This window comes from Syngnathus scovelli, chromosome 17, assembly GCF_024217435.2.
Source record: "Syngnathus scovelli strain Florida chromosome 17, RoL_Ssco_1.2, whole genome shotgun sequence".
NCBI lineage: Eukaryota > Metazoa > Chordata > Actinopteri > Syngnathiformes > Syngnathidae > Syngnathus > Syngnathus scovelli.
The window spans coordinates 4,316,987-4,340,244 of NC_090863.1; the positions used below are offsets into that span (position 1 = coordinate 4,316,987).

Here is a 23,258-nt window from a genome sequence, read left to right on the forward strand (position 1 = left end):
ACAATTGTTACATCAATTTTAGGAGCAGTGTAAGATAGACATTTGGGATTCATTGAAATATAGGAACTCAACTCATCAGTATTATTGTAATTTTTGTCTGCTCAAAAGACACTTTGAAGCACCCCATGCCTACAAACAAGGGAAAAAGAAAATTGGGCTGGGGACGGTGCCTTGCTCAAGGGCACCTCAACAACTAGTTGACATTTCTGCTTTTTAATTCTTGCTTTTTTTTTTTTTGGTTCGCTGTGACTCCAACTCCACAAATGAACAAGTGGCGTCCCCTTTATCTCCCGCCACTCAAATTTTCTCACTTGGCTCTGAGCCCAGCAGTTACTTTAGGCCATTGTAGCTATATTTCTCTATCCAGGCCTATTAACCCCCCTGACAGTAGGTGGAATGAGGCCGTTTTGTTTCCTTTGGTGATTGCGTCAATTACTTAGACATCCTGGCACTAATGTTTTGTAATACAGATAAAATGTTATAGCCTAATATAGGTAATGTTTTAGCCTGATATATAAACTATATATCCTGTTATGGCTTTTCCCTAAAATGACTTGAAAGGAGTGGCAATTTTCTTCTTTCTTTTTTTCTTAATTGCATTAGGAAACACATTTCAAAGAGTAAAAGGAATAAAATGTATAAATATGAATGACATGGATTTCGTGTACCGTATTTTCCGGACTATGAGGCGCACCTAAAAACCTCAAATTTTCTCAAAAGTGCGCCTTATAGTCTGGTGCGCCTTATATATGGACCAAATTCCTAAATTCAAACTGGCCTGAAGCATCGTGTCATGAAATCAATCATAAGTGGCCCGCTGAAGACTATGAATTATGAATCAAAGAGACTATGGATCATTATTTTGTGATTATAAAGTAATTTGTTGCGTCTGAAGTGGAAATAAAAATAAAATAAAATGGAGAATGATTTGATTTGGATTAAAAATCTGACATGATGCATTGAAGGTGCGCCTTATAGTCCGGAAAGTACGGTATTTTTTAAAACATCCATTAAAAATGACACCTTTGAATTTTTTTCTAATCGGTTATATGGTGTTTATGATTTTTGCTTATCGTCAATATGAGCGGGAAAGCTCTGTGGCACACAGCTGCTCTTAATAACCATCATTAGCTTCCCCAAATCACATGTAGTGACGCTCCGTTCATCCAAACTCTTAAAATAGCCGTATAGCACAACACGGGAAGAAGCAGCTGTGAACAGACATCTAGCTTATCAGCATCAAAAACAAGGAATCGACTTTTACCTCTTTACCATTTCCAGCTCCCAGTTAGAGAGATCAATTGGTTGCCGCTGAAATGTTACAAATGGACCTGTTACAATTTTGCTGGCAAACATGATTCACTACAAAGTTTCACAACTTGACTATCAAATTGATCATTCCGAGCACTTCCTTACATCACATCTGAACTGACTTCAAAAGATGCTTTATTAGTCACTCCGTTTTCCCTAGCCATCCCCTTTGTTAGCCTGAAGCTCGGCATGATGGATTTGCGACATGATAAACCGGAATCGTCAGGGGTCCATCTGCTTTTCAAGGTTAATTTGTCCACCCACTTGAGCCGGCCGGATAAGAATCAGCTGCCGACGTTGTTGCCCTAGCTTTCGGTGTTGGCGGTCAACTGCTATTTCAGATCTTTATCCAATTGGTGCAACGACGTGAATCCGACGACTGACTATTTTAATTCTTTAGACCAGGGGTGTCAAACTCATTTTTTCCGCGGGCCGCATTGTAGTCATAGCTTCTTTCGGAAGGCCATTATGACTGTCAACCCAAATAAATGTATGAGCACCTCATATTATATACAGCTACAAAACAAACTGACAAATAACTCGTTTTCAAATCAGACGAGTAAAAACTGGTCAAATATTAAAAAAAAAAGATATTAAAAGTGAAAACAATTTGCAATTCTAGTAATGACACACGAATTTGATGCACAATTTGTCTTCGCGGGCCACATAAAACGATGTGGCGGGCCGTATCTGGCCCCCGGGCCTTGAGTTTGACACCTGCGCTTTAGACATTCGAGTCGTGCATGCCGAAGCCTTCGGTTAGGAAGGAAAATACGGCCACTGTCAGGGTACCTACTCAATGAGAGCATCTGAAACCTTCCCTCTTAATAATTCAACAACACACGTAGCCAGCATGGGCTTTCACGATGAGTGATCACATGACCCTCCAGCTAGCAGCAGGTGGCATCCTGCAAGAGGCAACTGTGCACAACACCAATAAAGTTGATTCACTTCTGTTTCTGTGCTGACATTTTTAACAATCGATAAAATGCTCTATACGAATATTCAGTCGTGAAAAGCAAAACAAATGAGGCAACCAAGAGAAAAAGAAACGCCCTAAACTTCCAGTGCTCAATAAAAGAGCAATGCATCCACTGACACGAACTTCAACTGCCATTGACAGATGCGGAAAGGCAAGTACACGTTAGAGGTTAACGATGGCCGATCCCATCAAGTGTGACTGTCAAAATCGTCTACCTGGATAGAACATTCGCAGATGGAAGGAAGGCAGCTATATTTAATGTTTTTAATTACCCCGTGTTTGACCCTCTGAGTCTCCCTGGAGTCGCGAAATGACACTGACTGACTTTGACTTAGCATGAAGCATTTTACATTACTGGTTATTGGCCACAAGGAAAAAAACAAGCAGCCAAGGCAAAGCAGATGACTCTAATATTAGCCAGTGAATGGATCATGTCAAGATGGCAGAGGAGTTAATCCACTTTGTTGACTGGCTTGTTGAATGTCTGTTTTAGATTAAGATGTCTGGTCAAACAACTGGAGAGAGGCGAAGCTTCCCTCGCCGACCTCAAGAAGAACCTCGAGTATGCCGCGTCTGTGCTGGAATCGGTCTACATCGAGGAGACCAGGTGAGCTTAGATATATCTGTCGGTGCTTTTTATTCTTCTACGGATTCGGATGAAATGTTGCGTGTTTCACCCGTGATGTGGAGCAAGAGTTTTTGAGAGAATTTTGTTGCCCGCAGTACGAGATATGTCCAGGATTATGGAATTATGTAAACCTCTCCGTCATGTGGGTCCAAGCAGATTAGTGGCAGCGATAGCACGAGCACCCAAATTGTGCTGGTTTTGAATGTTGTCACACATCAGGGCATTTTAAGAAGCCAACTTATGTAAGATGTGATGAAATTCGATGGATGTCGCTCGCTAGGATTTGGTTTTGATCCCCTTGTCAGACCGCCGCTAGCCCAATTTGAAATTCTCCTTTCAGGCGCTTGGTGGACACAGAGGATGAGCTCAGCGACATCCAGTCCGAGTCGGTACCGTCGGAAGTGCGTGACTGGCTGGCCTCCACTTTCACACGCCAGATGGGCCTGATGCTGCGACGCAATGAGGAGAAACCTCGTTTTCGAAGCATCGTCCATGCCGTCCAGGCGGGAATATTTGTTGAGAGGTAAAATGAAGGACAGTGTTCCTCAACATGCTGCTTGCTGATCGAAAAGAAAAAAATATCACCCACCCAAACCATGTCTAATATAAAAGTATTGCTTTGGCGTCATATTGTGACATCATTTGTCCCAATTCATTTTTTTATTTTTATTTTTTTGACCTGTGATAACAAACTATCCCAACTATCGTACCTGAACTCATTCACACTCAGGAGCACTTATAAAAAGCCAAGAATTCATCAAAATAGAAGCTTCAAGCTATTTAATGCCACTCCCAATTGAAGTTCCCTGTCAAACTAAACATACAAAAAAGAGAACCGCATGCCGAATATTTCAAACTACTACTATTTCCTTTCAGAAATTCTGCTTCGTGTAAATGCTAACACACAAGTCAAAACACCATTGACATGCTAACAGCTAGCTTCGGCGGTTGTCGTTTTCGAAGCAACACATTATTTATACATTTATAATAATATAATATAACAAGACTCACAGGCATATCTATATACTACTTCACATATGTAGTTTTTTTTCTGTCAAATGTGTCATTGTGTTTTATCTCATCCAAACAGGATGTACCGACGCACCTCCAATTTGGTGGGACTCAGCTACCCCCCTTCCGTTATATCTGTGCTGAAGGTATTAACGCATGCACTGCAAAAACAAACATAAGCAAATAAGGAATAATATTTTGCACACAGTATGGGATCACTCGAATTCTGGCAGAAAATACGCTCCGTTTAATATTTTATCACAATAGGCTTGATATGCACCTCTGTTATTTTATTTAAGCAATTTAGATGTTTAAACAATGGTTCAGAAAAGATCAATTAACACCCTTGGGGGGGTAACAGAGTGTACGACACATTTTTTTTTCTTCTCCCACAGAATGTTGACAAGTGGTCATTTGACGTGTTTGCTCTGAACGAGGCCAGTGGCGATCACGCGCTTAAATTCATTTTCTACGAGTTGCTCACCAGATACGACCTCATCAGCCGCTTTAAGGTACAGTGCTACCTTTATCTCTATATTTTAAAAAAGAAGAAAATACTGTAATACTGAAATGATTTCCGTATACAAAAGCAATAGCAAACAAGCAAAAAAAGATTTGTTGTGCAGCCTTGAGTGTCATTTTACACACGACGCTATCTGTGAAGCTAATTTTTTTTACTCTAATAGCTGAGGACACTCCATGTAGTGACAGTACGCGAGTGTAAATGATGAAGGCAATGAAGCTTGCATAAATGTGTAATCACACTCCAAATGGTGCACAATCCATTTTACGGCACCAGCCCGAGTTGCTGTGGGGCAATGGTCTATAACACCATGCGTGTACCAGTCAGATGAATCGGAAAATCCGTTTTTCAGTGTCACCCAGCAACACAACATTGCCCGTCTTGTCATGAGATGCAAATCAACACAATGGCCATTTTGACCATTTCTGGGCATCCTTCAAAAAGCATGTTCGGATTTCCTCATATTGCCACATGTTTTCAAGTTGGACAGCAGTTTGAGCGATCCATCCAAATTTCATTGCTGCTCCCTAACTTAGTTTTCCTCTGCTCACCAGATCCCCATTTCTGCGGTTGTGTCATTTGTTGAGGCCTTGGAAGTGGGATACAGCAAGCATAAAAACCCCTACCACAACTTGATGCATGCTGCTGATGTCACACAGACTGTTCATTATTTATTACTCAAGACCGGCATGGTGGTGAGTATGTCGGACTTTTATTGCTTTAGGCCTCAGCGCGAAGTGAATAACCAAGAAGAAAAGATCCTCAAAAAAAAGAATCCATTAGTTGGCAAATTTGCAAATGCTAGACCACAATTACGTTTTTCCTCCACACAAAAAACAGCACGAGAGTCTTCTCATGGCCAAATTCCATTGAGCCACCCCTCACTTTTCTTTCATCACCCTAATAAGATGGCCGTGACAGCCAGCCGGCCAGCCGGCCGGCTGACAACATGCTGCTTTTTCTGCGGGCTGTGACTCGCGCAGGAAACCGCATTAGCGCCGTGACCACAGGGCTCCCGGGAGAGCCGCAACGCAAGAGCATTTGTCATTCCGCACACCCTCCAGACTCCATTAAATCAACAATCAACAGGTCGTTCATAAAGCAGGCCTACGTGCAAATACACAAGGGGCTCTCTTTTATTCTAGATACACTATTCTGATTAATAAGTCATAATAATTGTACATTTAAAATATGGTGTTGCATACCCAGATGACAAAAAAAAAAAGGTTAAAAGTGTGCCATGCTCCTCCAGGGGCAAGTCATTCAACTAAATGCAAAAATGACACATTTAGTATCTAACTTGTCTTCTCTAAACTCTCTTGTGACCTTCCCCCCTTGTCTTCTCCATCACCCGTTTGTTTCCATCCATCCATCCCAACCCGTTAATGTATTCCCCGCCTCCGCATCTTCAAAATTGAACCTTCCTTGCTTTTCCATTCACTGCCTCCCCATTTCTCATCGCTTCATTGCTGTCTATTATTCCCTCCTCTGCGCATTATTTTTTCATTCATGACTGCCCTTTCCATCCTATCACCCCCCCACTTGCCCCCCCCCCCTCCCCACACACACACACTCCCCCACCGCCACCCCAAGCATTGGTTAACTGAGCTGGAGATCTTTGCCATGATCTTCGCAGCGGCCGTGCACGACTACGAGCACACGGGGACTACAAACAACTTCCACATTCAGACAAGGTAATGGATCATAAAATCAAAAGCGCCCGGGCTCTTGACTCCGAGATCGATGCCCTCATTTACCAAGGCGAGAAGGGCCCGGCTGCTGGTGCAGCAATAACATAAGAGGAAGGACAAGAACCCCAAATAGAGCTGCACGGCTTGTAAAATAAAGACTTATTTCAATGTGTAAGGGAAGGGCATTCAAAGAAATGTTCTTGCTACTTTAACATTAATGCTGATTTTTTTTTCGATGGAATTGTTCATCCCGCCGAGTGATTAATGACACCCCCTACCTTGCTTAATAAAAAAAAAAAAAAAGTAGAATGACTTGAAATTAGTGTCAAAGACAGGAATATTATATTACCCCAATGTGATATGGTGACATCTTATAAATTAGGCAATTGTCCGGAGGGTTATTAATGATAACTAAAAAGTTGAAATGAGTCAAATCAACTCAAAGTCAGGCAAGTTCCAGTCACGTTGAAGTGATAATTGCACAAGTCACGTAATATCTTATCGAGTAGCGCCTCATTTAAGCAGCCAAAGAAATGAACAAAGTAGTATAAAATCACAGATTTGCCGTCATTTAACAATACAGCAAAGATGTGTTGAATCGTGACGTGATTTCCATTTAGGCCGCCATTGCAATCCATTAAGTCTTCATGCAATTTAACCTCATTGATATCAACATTAGACTGATCTCATTCCATGAGGACCATTCAAATTCCCGAACGATTCAAAAAAATCCTGAGATGAGTTTCAAATATTATCAAAGCTATCTCTCTAATTAAAAGGAGAATCGGCCAGTCGGGTCGCTCATAAAGATGATAATGGACGATTTGTTGGGCGTCCTCCTCCCCAGGTCCGACACGGCTATCTTGTACAACGACCGCTCGGTGTTGGAGAGCCACCACGTGAGCGCGGCCTACCGCCTGCTGCAGGACGACGACGAGATGAACATCTTGTACAATCTCTCCAAGGATGACTGGAGGTCAGAACGAACGAGAGGGAGCCGGGGAAATAAAATACAGTAAATAGAATTAAGAGAATAAAGATTAAGATACAAAAGTTCAGGGGCAGGACCTCCGTGTGCACATTACGCATTCATTGTGAAGTCGCTTTTTTTGTTCCGCGGCCACTGACAAGCGCTTTCAAGGTCCAATAGTTTTGTACTCGCTGAAACTCTGATCATATATTAAAGCAGACAGCAGCAATCCAATTTTTGTCGTCTGAGCTTGGACCTGTCAAAGAAAGACATTTATAAATAGCTCGCAAAGTCGGCTGCCGACTGCTGGCTTTTTGCTCCAGCAAGCTTTTAATTCTTTTCTTTTTTTTTAACCCCTACCCAGGTTTGTGACACTTTTTTTTCATTTTGCATTTTTCTGGCAGGGAGCTGCGTGCTTTGGTGGTGGAGATGGTGCTGGCCACTGACATGTCCTGCCACTTCCAGCAGGTGAAGGCCATGAAGAACTTCCTGCAACAGCCTGAAGGGTCAGTTGACTTTATCCTGCAGTTTCAATCCAGAAGGGGGAAGATAGAATAATTGTGAGTGAGTGAAGAGTGCTGACTGGATGGTATCCTCCCATCACACACACACACACACACACACACACACACACACACACACACACACACACACACACACACACACATGCATGAGAGATTGCACTTTGTAATGCTGAATGGACTGTAAAGTAATTCGAGGCCGGCTGCTGCAGGCCTGACGCAAATGGGATGAGGTGGAGAAATACGAGCCGGTCTCCTTTCTTCCTTCCCTTGATGTTTAACCTTCCATGTGTGTTTTTCTTCTGTCTCCTTTCCATTTTTGTGTGGAATCCATTTGTCAAGCGTGACTAGTTTTTAATGCTATCAGAGGAAGCAGTCATGGCCGATGATGTGAAATGATCTTCACAGCGTATTGCAGCGAAACAGACAATTAGTCTTAAGCGGGCAATCGCGTTAAATACATTTTTGTTGTTGTTGTTGTTGACCACATCGTGGATTGAAGAATTGTCAAATCTCAGGTCAAGGCAATAATGTTTGTTCCGCCTTTTTACCCAACCGTCTTCCTAATTTCTCCTGAGTCTTGCCTTATGTTCGCCCACCTGTCTCTTTTTTTGCTTTTATTCATGGTACGCTCGAAACAAAAAATGCATTATTTTAGCTACTTAATGGGAAGCGATTGAAACGCGCATTTGGATTGAAGTAACGCTTCATTTATTGCCGTCTGCAGCATCGATAAGCCCAAAGCCCTGTCCTTACTGCTGCACACCGCCGACATCAGCCACCCGGCCAAAAGTTGGGACCTTCACCACCGCTGGACCACCTCTTTGCTGGAGGAGTTCTTCAGACAGGTGAGCAACCTTCTTTTGGAGTAAATGTTGTGTGTGAAGTGTATTTCAAAGGGCTCTATCAATGATAACAAGAAAAGATGATGGCTGTGGAGGTCAAATGAACAATGTGCCCTCATTTTACGCTCCTCCATTATCAAACACTCCTATTGTCAATATGGCTCCTTTTGTTATTGCGGTTGGGTTGCTATCGCAAGGCTTTTTTCTTTTTTCTCGCCTCGAGGGACACGTTTTGTCAATAAACAGCTTCCGCGCACAAGGCCAACTCCCACCTCTATTTCTTGTGTGTTCAAAAAGGGAAAATTAAACGCAATTTTTTTCCCCCCAAAGGCGTGCCGAGCAGGTCATCAAGCCTGTTGAACGGCGTAGCGAGAGCCGCCCCCTCCCTTAAGAACATGGGGCTTCGTACACTGTGAAGCTGGCACATTTTGCACCGGGGGGACGCATTTGCACGGTCGTAAAATTTTGCCCTGAGCAAGAGCGTGGTTTTCACAAATGCTTGTGCCACCCAGGGGGACAAAGAAGCCGAGCTCGGCCTTTCCTTCTCGCCGCTCTGTGACCGAAAGTCCACAATGGTGGCCCAGTCCCAGATCGGTGAGTCACAACAGCATCTGTGTATCATCGGGACCAGCAATTCATCCCAAAATGAAAAAATGAACCTCTAATAAATGAACTTCCGTGGTCTCGCGCAGGTTTCATCGACTTCATCGTGGTGCCCACTTTCACCGTACTGAGCGACATGATGGAGCGCATTGTCACGCCGCTCATCGACGAGGCCTCGCACTCGGGTCTGGCGGGCTTCCGGCGCTCCAGGTGGGCACCATTTTAAGAGGGTCTTCTTTCAAAAGTTACACAATTTGTTTCTGTTCCGTGGAATTGTCCTCATCTTTCATTCTGCACAAGCACACTTCTCAAAAGTAATTCTGATTTTTTTTGGGATTGAAATGGCAATGTGGAGAGCTGCATAGAGCCCGTGCCCACCCCCCCAACCCCCCACAAAAAAAATCCATCTAATGACTAACTACTAGAGTGTCCTAATGAAAAAAATGATCTGTGTAAAAGTCCGCTTTAAGCCTCCCTTCAGCTTTCACATCAATATCGGCCTGCTTATCAGTGCGCTCAGCAGCCGCCTTAACTGAGCATAAATCTCACGGCCATGGCGATTTCTGCTCACCTGATGGGCTGAAACGCGTCAAGGCTCTTCATCTTCCATCATGCCGTTTATTGCCGCTTTCGGTTATCTGTAACTGTCTGGCCGTTATTGCTCGCCTATCAGCGCTCAGACGCTGGCGTCAAGACCAAAGTGAATCATCTCAACGTACGCCGGATGGATTGCTTTGCCTCCCTCGCGCGTTTTGGCACGTTCCCCTTGCCCGAAGGATGAATGCTGCCGATTTCAGGGACGTCCCGTCTCCTCTAATCCCATCACAGAGCTGTCACATGATAGGACGCTGCTTTTATTAATCTATTCTATTGATGTCAGGGTGGGGAGGCCTACGAAAGAGATTTAATCTAATCGCAAGTTAACAGAAAATGATACAAGTTAGGCACTCGACTGGACTACACACACCCACACACATCTGGCCCAAATTGCGTCGTGATTTCCGAGCATGAGCATTCACTTCTTCAGTGGGATTGAGGTCTGGGCTTTGTGTCGTTCACTCCAGGACCAAATGACCAGTGTGTGCTTTGGGTCATTGTGTAGTCAAAAGACCCAGCCATGAGGTCTCGCTAAGATGGACTACGAGCTGATTTCTGCAACTTAATTTTCTATTTTTACTGGTGTCATGTGAAAAATGTGCCTGGTTCGTGGTCTGAGTTCCTCTGCTTTATCCGAACAGTCTGAACAGTATTAGCTCGGAGGAGGCCAAAAGGCACAGCGTCAAGAGCTTGGCCTGCGACAGCTGCTCGTCGGGTCAGAGCCCCCTGCTGGCCGTGGACATGAAGAACTTCAAAGCGCTGTGGAACGAGGAGGTCTACCAGAACAGGGAGCGATGGAAAGCGCAGGCCACCAAAGGTGCAGCTTTTTCTATATTTTAAATATTTTGAGTTTTAGTCCATCATGAAGAACTGCTCAAGTTTTTTTTTTTTTTTGGCTTTTATGTTTAGTATTTATACCTGCAGCATCTGTTTACACCCACATGATTTCGTACACTCATTTTGTACTCCAAGGTGGACCTGAATACAAATCCGAAGCTTTATTTCAACTCACTTCTGTTTCCTTCCCACTCTTTAAAAAGCTACCTGCCATTATTTGCTTCCACAACTCATGAGCTAGTAATTTGCTCTTTAATCAATCAAATAAGACTTTATCATTTGGATCAGTAGTAGATTTAACATCTTGCATATGTCTGCGAAAGTCGCTTCCTAACCTGCCAACAATGTGTATCTAACCTCAGAGGCGGAGGAACGAGCCAAAAGGGAGGCGGAGGAGCGAGCCCAGCAGGATGACGCCATGGAACCTCAGGAGGACAGCGCCGACTCGACCGAGTCCAAAGACGACCAACAAGAAGCAGGAGACCAGGAGGCGGAGTCAAAGCCAGACACTGATGAAGCGACATCGCCGCCTGGGCCCGCCGCCGCACATAAGAGTCCCTCGCTGCAGAACGGTAAGCTTGTCTTTGTCCTTGGGCTGGGTGAAGCAGCGTGTGGCTCACAATATTGTTATGAGCATGCCGATTGATATAATTTTGTGTTTGTAATCACCATGTTGAGTTCAAGTGGGACAGCAGCTGCCGTATTAGTCTGAGGACCTTGTTCACTGCACTCGAGCTACTTGGTGTAAAATCTTTCTTGCCAGGAATGGATTTTCATGTATTTCAAATTTAATTCGAAATCCAAGTGTTTGGATTTATGAACATTGGTCGTCCAATGTATTAAAGTTGTATTTCAATGCATGGCTTGCTTTTGATGGCTTAGGAGAGTTGTCTGAAGGCGCAGACTCTCCGGGAAGGGAAGAGACCAAAAACACGGCGATTGATGGTGAGTGGATGAAAATAATATTTTATGATGGCCAAACACACACACACACACACACACACACACACACACGGGCAAAACAAACCTATTCAGGGGTGAGCTGGAATGTGTCCACATGCGGGAAATTTTTATATGCAGGTTCCAGTGCAGTGCTAAAATTTAAAGTATTCGCTGCACATCATAATTCAACTCCTCGTGTTTTCCATTTTATCTTTGACACAGCGGAGGTGGCTATGGAATGAGAACGCCGACCTGGACCACGGAGGGTGGGAAAAGCCAATTACTTGGACTTTGTCGCCCTCTAGAGGATCACGCGATACTGACTGACGGCTTCACTTTAGGAGTTTTTGTTTTGTACATATTCCGCCACGATTTTGTCCCCTGGACATCTTAGCAACTTTTACTTTGTAATTCTCCGTAGTTTCAAGCCTGGTGAAATGTTACATTTAAACTGCAAAGAGGGAAAAATGTTCATGTTCTTTTTTTGTGTGTGTGCATCTTATTCATTCTTTTTTTTTTTTTGAAAGTAAACGCAACCTGTCATGTAAAACACTTTTTTTTTTCCAAAACAACATATCGCACATTTTTTTAACTTATTTGTTCTTCTGAATGCCTTGTCTTGTTTTTTTTTTTGGTTTTTTTTAAATGTGCTGCTTTTCCCCTGCTCTGCAACTCTAAGATGCAAATATTGCTGACTGTGCATATGTAAAATAACAATTCTCCGCTTTAGCTGTTATTGTAAATGCATACTTGTAGTTAAGCGCAAAAAAAATGGGCAGTATTTGCATTCCCTATTTAACATAATTGTGCACTTGTGCAATATTATTTGGGTATAAATCCATAGTGCCAAGATGTTGGCATGCGATATGCTTCTTTTTGGAGAATAGACACAAAAAGGGAGAATTGAACTGACACATTTCTAGGAATGAGAGAAAAACGATTCTTTTTTTAACCTTCATTTTCCTTTTTGACATGTTTTTTTATGATAGGGCGACGTCACGTGCTGTGAAAAGTTACTTTTCTCTCGATCTACCTGTGTGCCTCTTACTGTTACATGTAACTGCACCTGTCGGAACCAGCCGTCATTGTTCCTGCAACTCGCTGATAATGTTTTATGTGCTCTTTTCGTGCCGTAACAGTTCGCTTCCTCTTTGCCTTCCATTTTGCCATTGTTTTTAATTTATTTTACTTTTATTTTTGTGTGATGTGATTTTTTTCCCCCCTTCCTCTCATTATTTTTTTGAATGCTTTTTTTCTCATTTAACTTATATATTTTCATATTTAAAAATTCATATTTTCTTTCATTTACTTCACTTTTGTTTGTGCTTCACAGTTTTTCCAATGTGTTTTTCATTCTTATTCTTTATTTACTTATAATAATATATTGGGCTGCTTTGTTAATTTATATTTTATGTATTCTTTGTTATCATTTATTGTATAGTGGGTTGCATTTTTTTTTTTTTTTTTTTTTTTTTTTTACTCTGCCCCATATATATTTTTTCATTCACTTAAAACATTTTATTTCTTTTGTCTAGTTCCTATGACCTGTTGCAACCTTTCTTGTTCTGTAACAATGTGTTTATTTTTTACAAGTGTATTGTGTGTATGTGTGTGCTCTATAATTTCCTCCTTGTGTTTAGAGCAAACGCTTGTGACATTGTCAAGTAATCTGTTTGTTGTGCTTTTCCATGCTCTTGCTGTATTTAGCAGGCGTCGTCGACATCATTGTTGGATTTCTTCTCCACGTGGTGTTGTTTTAGTAACAATCTGTTCCCCACGCTCGCACTCCAGCTTAGATGATTGATCTCAAAAGTCTCGAGGTCAGGTGGGTGTACGAGGTTTAAAAAAGAAAACAATGCCGGTAAATACTTAATGTGTATTTCTGATCTCCTCACTGTGACCTGCTCAGATTATGACCTGTGTGCGTGTCGAGAGAGATGTGGTGGACTGCTTCGCATTTCAGGTATTTGTAAGAGACCTTTTTGTGTCATTCAGTTTTTATTTTGATTGTTCATTAATGGTTGAATATTCATTTGTAACATGGTTGTCAGCTGTGTGGCCTAAAATATCAACACAAAATCCAACGGACAATTGTGCCTTCAGATAAGAGTGTCCCCACTTAGGAGTTTTTCAATGCAAGTCCATCACTTAAACAATTTTTTATTTTTTTACATTGATTTGCGGGCACAAACTTGAAACTTGTTGGCGCCAGTGAATTGTCAAACTAAACCTAAAAGCAAAATTTGCATCTTGTGTGTTGAAAACAACCACGAAAATTTCCTCTAGGAAAATCTTAGCTTAATGCTAGCATATATTGGGAAATCCCATTGATGACATAGCATCGATAGTTGTAGTTTTAGAACCATTGAATGTTTTCACACAAATGGTGGAGCAACACATGCACGCAAATAATCTAACAATACTCGTATGTACTTTATATATTTATCCTCTATGAAAAGATATAACTTTTTTTTAAGTGGTAGGCACAAATAAGTTTAGGGCCTTTTAAACTACTTATAGCAGGAATGTTTGTTGCTTGATTACAAAATCACAAGATGGATGCCAAACAGTCCGCCAAATCTCTCGCGTGAGTGAGTGAGTGAGTGAGTGAGTGAGTGAGTGAGTGAGTGAGTGAGTGAGTGAGTGAGTGAGTGAGTGAGTGAGTGAGTGAGTGAGTGAGTGAGTGAGTGAGTGCAGGTGTGTGTGTCACTGTTTCATCGCGGGTGTGTGCCACCATGCTATGTGACTGCACAGCTGTATCAATAAAGTGGACTCAAAGGGCTCAGATCCTGTCAGTATGTCTTTATTCGAAACTTTGTCTCGCTCAGGTGGACGTGCGAGAAGGTAAGATGTGCCTTATATGTATATCGCACAGGTGTCAAACTTGAGGCCCGGGGGCCAGATACGGCCCGCCACATCATTTTATGTGGCCCGCGAAAACAAATCGTGCATCAAATTCGTGTCATTACTAGAATTGAAAATTGTCTTCACTTTTAATATCTTTTTTTTTTTATATTTGACCAGTTTTTACTTGTCTGATTTGAAAACGTGTTATTTGTCAGTTTGTTTTGTAGCTTTTACTGTAAATAATATGAGGTGCTCATACATTTATTTGAGTTGACAGTCATAATGGCCCGCGGAAAAAATGAGGTATATCGGATCTGAAACGTAAAGGCAGTGGTTGTTTTTAAGTCCACCGCTAGAGGGAGCCAACGCACCACCGGTGCGACCTAGTCACGCTCCGCAACAATCCACAGTGGTCGGCATGCATATTCATGTTGATGTGCGGAGATGGCGGAGGGCGACAAGCAGAAGGCCAATGTTAATTCAATTACACGCCAGCTGTTCCCCTAAAAGCTCGTGTTTGCACTGGAACACACGTCTTCTATTAGGCCAGGAGCCCCTGCAGCAGTAGGCTGCCAGGATGCCACCACTCCTTCTTCTTCTTCTTCTTCTTCTTCTTTGGGCTTGCGGCTGATTTACGGAGCCTTTGTTTTGCACCATTACTCTATTTAATAGTCAATCTGCTCGCAAGTGAGATGTGCAAATGAGCTTGTACGCTTCTTTCCAAACATGCTGTGTGTGTATGTGTGCTAGGAAATAAAAGCGTGCACGCGCACACACACACGTACACTTATCTTATATGGATGTGAGTTCACTGGCTTTATCCATTGCACGCTTAATAAAGCAAACACATATTTCACACTCGACGTTGCTGCTTTACATGTGCAATTGCGCTCCAACCATCCATCCGTGCGAGTAGGGGAGGGGAGGGGGGGTCTTTTGTGCTCCACCCCACCTCCTGTCCCGTGCAGGAGGAAGAGCAGGGATGGCGAGAAGGTGTCCTCCACCAGTCTGTCCTTCTCTTGCACTTGTGTGGATGTGTTCTGGTCTTCCTATTTATTTGTGGCACCGGCTTTGCCTTTTCTTTGCGTATTTTATTCCAAACTTTATTATGTGTTTAGATTAGAACTTTATTTATCCCACAGTGGGGAAATAATGTTTATTCCCACGTTTCAGGCCCAGTTGCCATTTTCACGTGTGCATCAAAGACAAAATAACATGGCTGAATTCAGTCCACATGTCCAGCGTGTAAAGGAGTGTAGAAGAATTCAATTTGCAATGAGTGATGGAGGCTGAGTGTGCATGTGTGTGTGTAATTGTGAATTGGCTGCAGTGTTAAAGAGGCGAGCGAGTGGGGAGGAACGAGGAAGTGCTTCTGTTGGCAGCCGAGCTTTTACTTCCTGGAAGCTTTTCAGGTTGCAAACGCGGGTCGCTTGCCAACTCTTCTCCACCCGCCATTCCGACAGTAGGGAGGGAAGACCCCCAACTTGTTCTCATGCAGACGTCAGATGTCGCCTGCCAATCCATGTAAGATCTCACTTCATGTTTGTTGGAGTGCATTATTTTTTGTGATCATATTGATTGATTCGAGGACTTTGCACACTTCTCCTGTCCTTAGAAGCACCGAGCTCGTCCCGCTTTTTCAAGTCATATTACGTCCTTCAAATTCCTGTTTTGTAGTTAAATTGATTTCAATTAAAAGTGTTTCCTATGCGACTGGTGACAGATGCTAAGGTTAGAAGTCTGTCACGTGACTGCATTAGTGGCCTCTAAAGTGAAAGTGTGCCTCACATTAAAAGATCACTTGATGTCACACTTTTTTTTTTTTCAGCCGAAGTGGAGGAAGACGAGGACACTTGATGAGACGCGTGGAGGAAGTAGGGGATTCTCACATCAACGCCTAGAGTGTCGATTAGGTGAGAAAACGCCTGTCAGTCATCTCAGCATCAGGTCTAAAAAAAAAAAAAAAAGAATTGCCATAAAAAATGTAAAGTTAGTGGAGTGCTCTTTGTTCTCAATGTGGGGGAAACTTCAACTTTCCATGTCACCGCACACTTTAAGCAGTTAAAGTTGTTATGACACACCTTTTAAAGCATTTCTTAGTTTCATTCAAACTGTTTTTTTCCTCATTCCCAAATAAAGTTTACTGGAAAACGTGAAACACAACAGATTTAAACAATGGTGTATTCAAACATCAAATGGTTCAAACCAACTGTATAATTTATTTTCATGAAAACCCGCTACTTTAATGCCAACTTATAAAATGAAATGCCATAAATGAGCATGGATGTTGCTGTACTTAAAAACCTTCCAAATACTGCTACTTTCGAGCAGAAACAATCACAGAGCATCCAGCAAAGTATAGTTGCTCCCAATTAACCCTTTATATTTCTAAATAAGTTCCAAATTAATGGTAATTAACATCTATTTTGCAGTGCTCAACTCTTTTACAACGGATTGGTGCAACAAGATGTAGACAAATAATCTAACAGTACTCACAGGTATTCTTTATCCCCTGTGCAGAACAACTAATATTAGTGCCGTACTGATGAGCACTGATTGCCTCCAGAGTTCTAAATAAAACACGCCCGCAGTAATATGATTGGCTGCTGCATGAAAGGTATGCCTAAAACTCAAATTTTGATTCGTTTCAATGAGAAAAGATGATTTGAGATACAAATATGATCGCGCAATGAATTAACGACATATCTCAGGGCTTCACTGTTTTTGCACACAAGCTATTAAAAACTTAATTTTGTGCAATTTGTTTCCAAGATCTGCATGTTTATTGCACGTTAATGTTGTCACTGCAATTCATCATGGACTTTATGGAAACCCTACATAAAACTCATTAGCAAAAACTCACTTAAATAGGAGAAGCTGACACATTTTAGCCCAAAAAAACCCCCAAAAAGTATTTATCTTGTCGCTCGGTGAAGCGACAGATTGAGCGTGTGTGAACAGATTGCTTTCGCTTTGAGGGAGAAAAAAAAAAAAAGGGTGGCGCGCCCCCGGCAACATCTCACACGTCTTGCGACAAACATCTTTACATTCTACATTTTCAACAACACATCCATTATGCATGACACCAGCCTGCACACCCACGGAAATACCTGACTGCCATCTACTCCCATTGTCATATAGAAATTGTGTGTGTGTTTGTGAGTGGGAGGTGTGGCCAGCCCGAGTTCCACAGCATATGGAGCTTCTAATTGGCTAGAACAGCACAGCTGGGCGACACCGGTGCAGTGCAAGGCCTGACCCTCTGCTAATCATTCCCAAAATCCTCGCTGCAGTCGCCGGCGCGTGGGCAGGTGTGTGTCAGGGTGTAGCAAAGCGACCGCCGCCAAAATCCTCGCCAGTACTTCACAACTGGAATTGTTATTTTTCCTTTCTTTGATTGGGTTGGAATTAAAGCGACAGTATATAATATGAATTGGCTAGCCTGGTTAGCAATAGCATTAATGCTAACGATACCGCTGTTAAACCGCCTGGCAATAATTCGTCCTACCTGTTGGTAAACGTGACATAATAGAAATTGAATAGAAGAATCTGTCATAATCTGTGTTTTTGTTTAGATTTATATTTGGTTTTATGTTATGTCTTGTCTTTTTGTAGTGTCCCTTTAATCAGGTCCATCTCATATGATTTTTGGGTCGGGCCTGTTGGTGTTCGCCTGCTTCATATCAGTTTGCTTGTATTCCCTTGTTTGTTGCTCCTTGTTATTTTCTGTTTCTTTTTTCTGGCCTTGTTAATGTCTTTTTTTTTTTTTTTTTTTTTTTTTTTTTTTTTTTTTACTTTTCCCACGACCATAACTGTCCCAATGCTTACTCGTGCATGCTTGTCCTCTCATGTCCCGTTAATCTTAATCTGGGGTTTGATATGATATGCTGTGAGTGAACCACAAGTGTGAGCTTTAACAAAAAAAAAAAAACTTTTTTTTTTTTTTTTTTTAGATCATCTTGTCATTTTCGCTGACTCGACCGCGCCGCTTCACGCCTCGCGCCCGCCCGCACGCCTCCCCTCGGCGTTGACATCCATTGAGTAAAATGCGGCGTAAAAGCTGATAATGTGATAATTAAAAGCGCTGACAGGCGGGAACGCATCTTAGCGGAGCTCCACCCATGAGCGGCGCCGTCACTTTTTTGGGTGATTGACGGCCGTCGACCTGGCACTGGCCAACATGGTCCAGGCGGAAAAAAAAAAGATCGGTCTCTCACGCTTTCTTCCCCCTCTTCTCGAGCACACAGTGATTTATTACCTGAACAGACAAGAGAACTAATTAGCGGAGTAATTAATTAATATAAATTTGCATATTTGCATTTGCAATTAGTGCAGTCGACTGATTAGTCTGAGATGGGGAGTTGGACTCATCAGATGCTGCTGAAACACACACGCGCACACACACACATTGTATTTGGATGACGGTATATCTTTTGTCTTCATGTCTTGTAATGTCCAATACAGAAAGATTGATACTGGGCTTTAATTGATTCTCCTTGTAACAAGGTCATTGGCTGGCATACGTGTGCGTGTGCGCGTGTGTGTTCTGCATAGCTGAGGAGCGCATGCAACCATATCAAGTGGCAGCTGTGCCCCCGGTGTGATGTTGGCAGCCTGCCACAGAGCGTTCTTTTTTTTTTTTTCTTCTTTTATATATTTCTATCCTCGGGGTGCACTTAATGTTTGGAGTCCCGAGGAGCTCCGGTAGCAAGCACACCTCTTTGTCATCATCACATACGGCATGCACAAATGTGACTCTAAATGTAAAACTTGAAGAAACATGCATAGTTTAGCCTAAAGCTAATGCTAACACGTAATGTAAACGGCTTTTGTAATCCCCTTTAAGCAACTGACATTTGAACCCCACACTCAATATGATGGGGCATTGTTATATATTCTTTATCCTATCCAAGGAGCTGAAACGTCAATCATATACTGCCCCCAAGTGGCTAAGGCCGGCAACAGCACAATGGTCATTGATTTAAAGTGTGTCAAAATTGTTTTATTGTATGTATTTCTATTGATGTGGGTTATTGCCATCACAAAAAAGATGGAGTTTGATCTCAAGGCACTCACTGGCCACAACATTAGGTACACCTGCACGGGAGCAGGCACCCAAATATATTGCATCTTTTCTTGCTCGCTTTTATGATTGTACCTTGCTCACGGTAGAGTATGTAAGGATTTACAAGGTCTATCAAAAGCTCCATTTGATTCATTTATGTGTAAGCAACAAGGAGTGAACAGAAGGACCACCTTCACGCCATCCTTCTTTTGGTTTTACTTTCCCTCGTAAACATGCCTTCATATAACCGTGTGACTTCATATAAACGTAAGGCCGTGTGTTTATCACCCCGCATTGACTACCGAGTGACGTGTGAAGATTTGGATTCCCGCTTTGCTTAGTGTAAAAGTTGATTTTTCACATGTACACAGATGTGCAAACGTACCTGTGTACCTGTTGACAATGCAGACGTGGACGCATAAAATCTGTCTTGCTTGTTATCTTCTCTCTGCCGCTCTGCACCATGCAGGAGGGTCCCCAGGGACCCACAGAGCACGTGGTCCGGGCTGCCATGAGACGTCAGCGGCAGATGGCACCAGCAGCCCCATGCATACCGGCTGCTGGCACCAGTGGCAGACAGTCCTGAAGAAGACAGCGAAGAGGAGGAGGAGCAGAGAGGAAGCCTGAGTGTGCTCTTGTCATTATTGCTGTCATCTTTTTGGGGGGTGCATGAGCGACAGGAGGTTTGGGAACATGCAGGCTGCACGCTGACCCCCCTCCCTGCATGGTGAGTGTCTTTTGGTGTTAAACTTGGGCTTGATGTCATCTAAAAAAAAAAAAAAAAAAGAGTTTGAATGCAGTGCCTTTAGGATTGGAAAGATGCCTGTATGCTGGAAAGTTTTTTTTTTCGGGAGTGGAATTGCAAAATAGTTCAGAAGAAACGTTCAAGCCACTTAAAATGTTTTTTTTTGGGTTATTTTTTTTTTTAGCAGGAATAATGTTGACTCTGCCATTCGACGACGCGCACACGATGTGTGAGCCACGCTTCGGCGCCAGTTACCCCCGCGGAGGTGCCCCCGAAGAGCGAGCTTCCCCTCGCCCTCCTCACCATCTCCACGATGACGACGAAGACGACGACGAGCCGTGCAGGTCCACCGGAGACGACGGCGCCTCCTCGGATCGGGACTACGAGCAAGAGGACGGCGGCCTCCTGCTGCACAAGAAGCGTGGGCCCCGGAAGAAGAAGGCCAATAAGGAGCCGCACGATCGCTCCAGGATGCGGCGGCAGGAGGCCAACGCCCGGGAGAGGAGCCGCATGCACGGCCTCAACGCCGCCTTGGAGAGCCTCCGCAAAGTGGTGCCCTGCTACTCCAAAACGCAAAAGCTGTCCAAAATCGAGACCCTGCGCCTGGCTAAGAACTACATCTGGGCTTTGTCCGAGACCCTTAGCGCCGGCAAGAGACCCGACCTGCTGGCGTTTGTGCAGACCCTCTGCAAAGGATTATCGCAGCCCACCACCAACCTGGTGGCGGGCTGCCTGCAGCTCAACGCCCGGAACTTCCTCACCGACCACAACGGGGAAGTGGTGTTCTCCGGGCGCTCTCCGTACGACCCGCTCTACTCCTCGTCGGCCTACCCGAGTTCCGAGGTGAGCGCTCCCACCACTGGGCACGGCAGCTCCGGCCCGTCGGACCCGGCAAGCAAGCCGTTCCGCCACTACGGCTACTCGGGCGCCTACGAGCCGTCCTACACGTCCCCGGAGGCCGGCAGCCCGCACTTTGAGAGCCAGCTGAGTCCTCCCGTGAACCTGAACGGCATTTTCGCTTTCAAGCATGACGAGCCGCCGGACTACGTCAAAGGGGGTCACCACTACGGAGTGCGCTACTGCGGCGCGAGCGGACGCGCAGCCCTGGCGCACGGCTCCATGTACCGGGTGGCCCCGGAGGGCCGCTACCCGTACGACCTGCACGTCCGCGGCCAGTCCTTCCAAGCGCAGGGGGAGCTCAACGCCTCCTACCATAATTAAGATGCACAAACTCTCATTTCTGAACACCAAACTGCTTCGTCTTTTCCCCTCAGATCAACTCCATCAAAAGTCTGTACTTTGGACGCCGAAGCACAACAAACTTTAACTGTCACAAGTCAATGAAAATGTCCAAATCCACATCACAATTCGTTGAAGAGGCATATTTGTATGATTTACATGTCATTTGGGGGGATCGTATTAGGTTATTATCAATTTAGAATTGAGCAATAACATGGCAATAAAGCTATGCAAATGGCATAAAAACGGTTAAAACGTGACATCTAAATTGTTCCAGGACAATTCAAAATACATGTGCGTGAGTGTGGAGTAAATTGTGTTTTAATAGAGTGACTGTAAATTATGAGTACTTATTTATTGGTTTATTTATTTGAGCCTATTTATTGACAGTGGATTACATATGATAGAATTATTGTACATTTCAAAACCGTGTTATGTGAAGGATTTTATGTTATTGTTGTCAGCAATTGGCGGTTTAATATTCCCATGTGTCACATTCCTTAAAAAGACACCACTGTTAATATGCAATGACATTAATTTTGGGGGATGAAATGTTGTCATTTGTTAACAAATTATGTCATTTTTGGGGCGAGGAGATGGCCAAACCTTTACTCGTTATAGATCGAAACCTTCGCGAAGTAATGTTCATGTTGTGATGCGCTTGTATCATTGACCACAATTGAATGAATAAATGAATTATAGGGGAAAATCAAAAGGTATTAATATATTGATTGGTTTGGAGGGAAATCTAAATGTTTGTTGTTTTTTTAATCCTCTTTTGGGCGAATTGTGCACTTTTAGGTAAACTCAATCCCCGCGCTTGGATGAGTTGGAGTTGCTGGATTCGGGCCAAACTGCGCAGACTGTGCTCTCCAATCTTCCCAGTCTGCAGTTTGCATCACAACAAAAAGGTAATAATTGTGTTGTTACATTTTTAAACTTCTCGAATGACCATTTGAATGCAAAAGTCTAAAATGCTTCAATTCGCGACGCGTAAATTTAGCTGAACGTCTTTTGGCAGCCTTACAAGAGTGATCTTGATTTTTAAAACTAGACAGTCTAATAAAAAAAGCAACCCTATTAATAAAATTGTAATTGTTTTGGGTGAGATAAACGAAGAAAAACAGCACCCTCCCAAAAGTTTTTGCTAGTTTTAACGAAAATTGATAGGGCATCTACTATTCCAATGTTTTTATTTAATATTTAATTTAAATGTAACATACATAACGTAACATGACGTTATTTATTTATTCCTCTTTTTTGGGGGGTCATAGCTTTATTTATGCCACCATTTAAAAATTAAAACCAAATTATGTATTAGCTCTTGACACTGCCAAATAAATTTTAAGTAAAAAAAAAAAAAAAGCGTTATTTATACAAGGCCATATTTCCGCTTAATAACTTTTGAATAATAAACAAGGTAATTTGTATTATTGTAAAGCAATTTGACAAAGTTCAAAAACGATATATGAAATGTCTTCTTCTTCAGAAATTGAATAAAGCATCAACACAATTGACGTGCCTTTATTCGGGACGTATGCTTTGTGTATTTTTTGTTTGTGTGTACAAACACAAGTGAATTTTTTTTTTAAAATATTCTTAAAAGAACAACATATTTCATAGAATGGCTAATTTGGGAGACGACGTGATGAGAAAACCTGTTTCTTTGCGCTCATTTTCTCCTGTCTCATCATTAAAAGCGGTGGTCCCTCGAGGGACCTGCAAGCACCTCTTTAGCCCCCCCCCCTCAAACTCCACATTTGTCCCACTCAGTGTCACTCCCTCCGGCTTGTTACTGTGCATGTGTTTGGACAGGAGAAGTGGGCTTTGAGTGGTTAGGTGGGATCGGTGAAGTAGGTGGTGCTTCATGGGCAAGCAAGCGACAGTTTAACACGGGGTCA

General features: G+C 43.0%; 2 protein-coding genes across 10 annotated transcripts in view; both read left to right on the plus strand.

Annotated features, from left to right (window-relative positions):
• The window catches only part of pde1cb (phosphodiesterase 1C, calmodulin-dependent b), a 38,520-nt gene extending 24,274 nt beyond the window's left edge, over positions 1-14,246 (plus strand). For 5 of the 8 annotated variants that reach the window (XM_049748524.2, XM_049748523.2, XM_049748522.2 and 2 more), the window contains 15 exons: positions 2,787-2,900; positions 3,262-3,444; positions 4,012-4,078; positions 4,328-4,444; positions 5,010-5,150; positions 6,049-6,149; positions 6,994-7,122; positions 7,521-7,622; positions 8,365-8,485; positions 8,995-9,076; positions 9,175-9,295; positions 10,324-10,499; positions 10,882-11,091; positions 11,402-11,464; positions 11,684-12,380. In XM_049748524.2, coding sequence (XP_049604481.1) covers positions 2,787-2,900; positions 3,262-3,444; positions 4,012-4,078; positions 4,328-4,444; positions 5,010-5,150; positions 6,049-6,149; positions 6,994-7,122; positions 7,521-7,622; positions 8,365-8,485; positions 8,995-9,076; positions 9,175-9,295; positions 10,324-10,499; positions 10,882-11,091; positions 11,402-11,464; positions 11,684-11,703 — 1,747 coding nt within the window. In that variant the 3' untranslated portion in view covers positions 11,704-12,380. Of the gene's footprint in view, positions 1-2,786; positions 2,901-3,261; positions 3,445-4,011; positions 4,079-4,327; positions 4,445-5,009; positions 5,151-6,048; positions 6,150-6,993; positions 7,123-7,520; positions 7,623-8,364; positions 8,486-8,994; positions 9,077-9,174; positions 9,296-10,323; positions 10,500-10,881; positions 11,092-11,401; positions 11,465-11,683 lie in introns of all 8 variants that reach the window. The other 3 variants (XR_007487323.2, XR_007487324.2, XM_049748520.2) reach the window with 3 other exon arrangements.
• On the plus strand, positions 13,367-22,072 carry neurod6b (neuronal differentiation 6b). 2 transcript variants are annotated; one of them, XM_049748532.1, is made up of 5 exons: positions 13,367-13,424; positions 15,639-15,832; positions 16,137-16,221; positions 19,843-20,100; positions 20,303-22,072. In XM_049748532.1, the coding sequence occupies exon 5, from the start codon at positions 20,311-20,313 to the stop codon at positions 21,337-21,339; it is 1,029 nt and encodes a 342-aa protein (XP_049604489.1). In that variant the 5' UTR covers positions 13,367-13,424; positions 15,639-15,832; positions 16,137-16,221; positions 19,843-20,100; positions 20,303-20,310; the 3' UTR covers positions 21,340-22,072. The 2 variants fall into 2 exon arrangements, with proteins under 2 accessions (XP_049604489.1, XP_049604490.1); XM_049748533.1 differs by having other exon boundaries at positions 20,306-22,072.
• Positions 22,073-23,258: the final 1,186 nt, after the last annotated feature.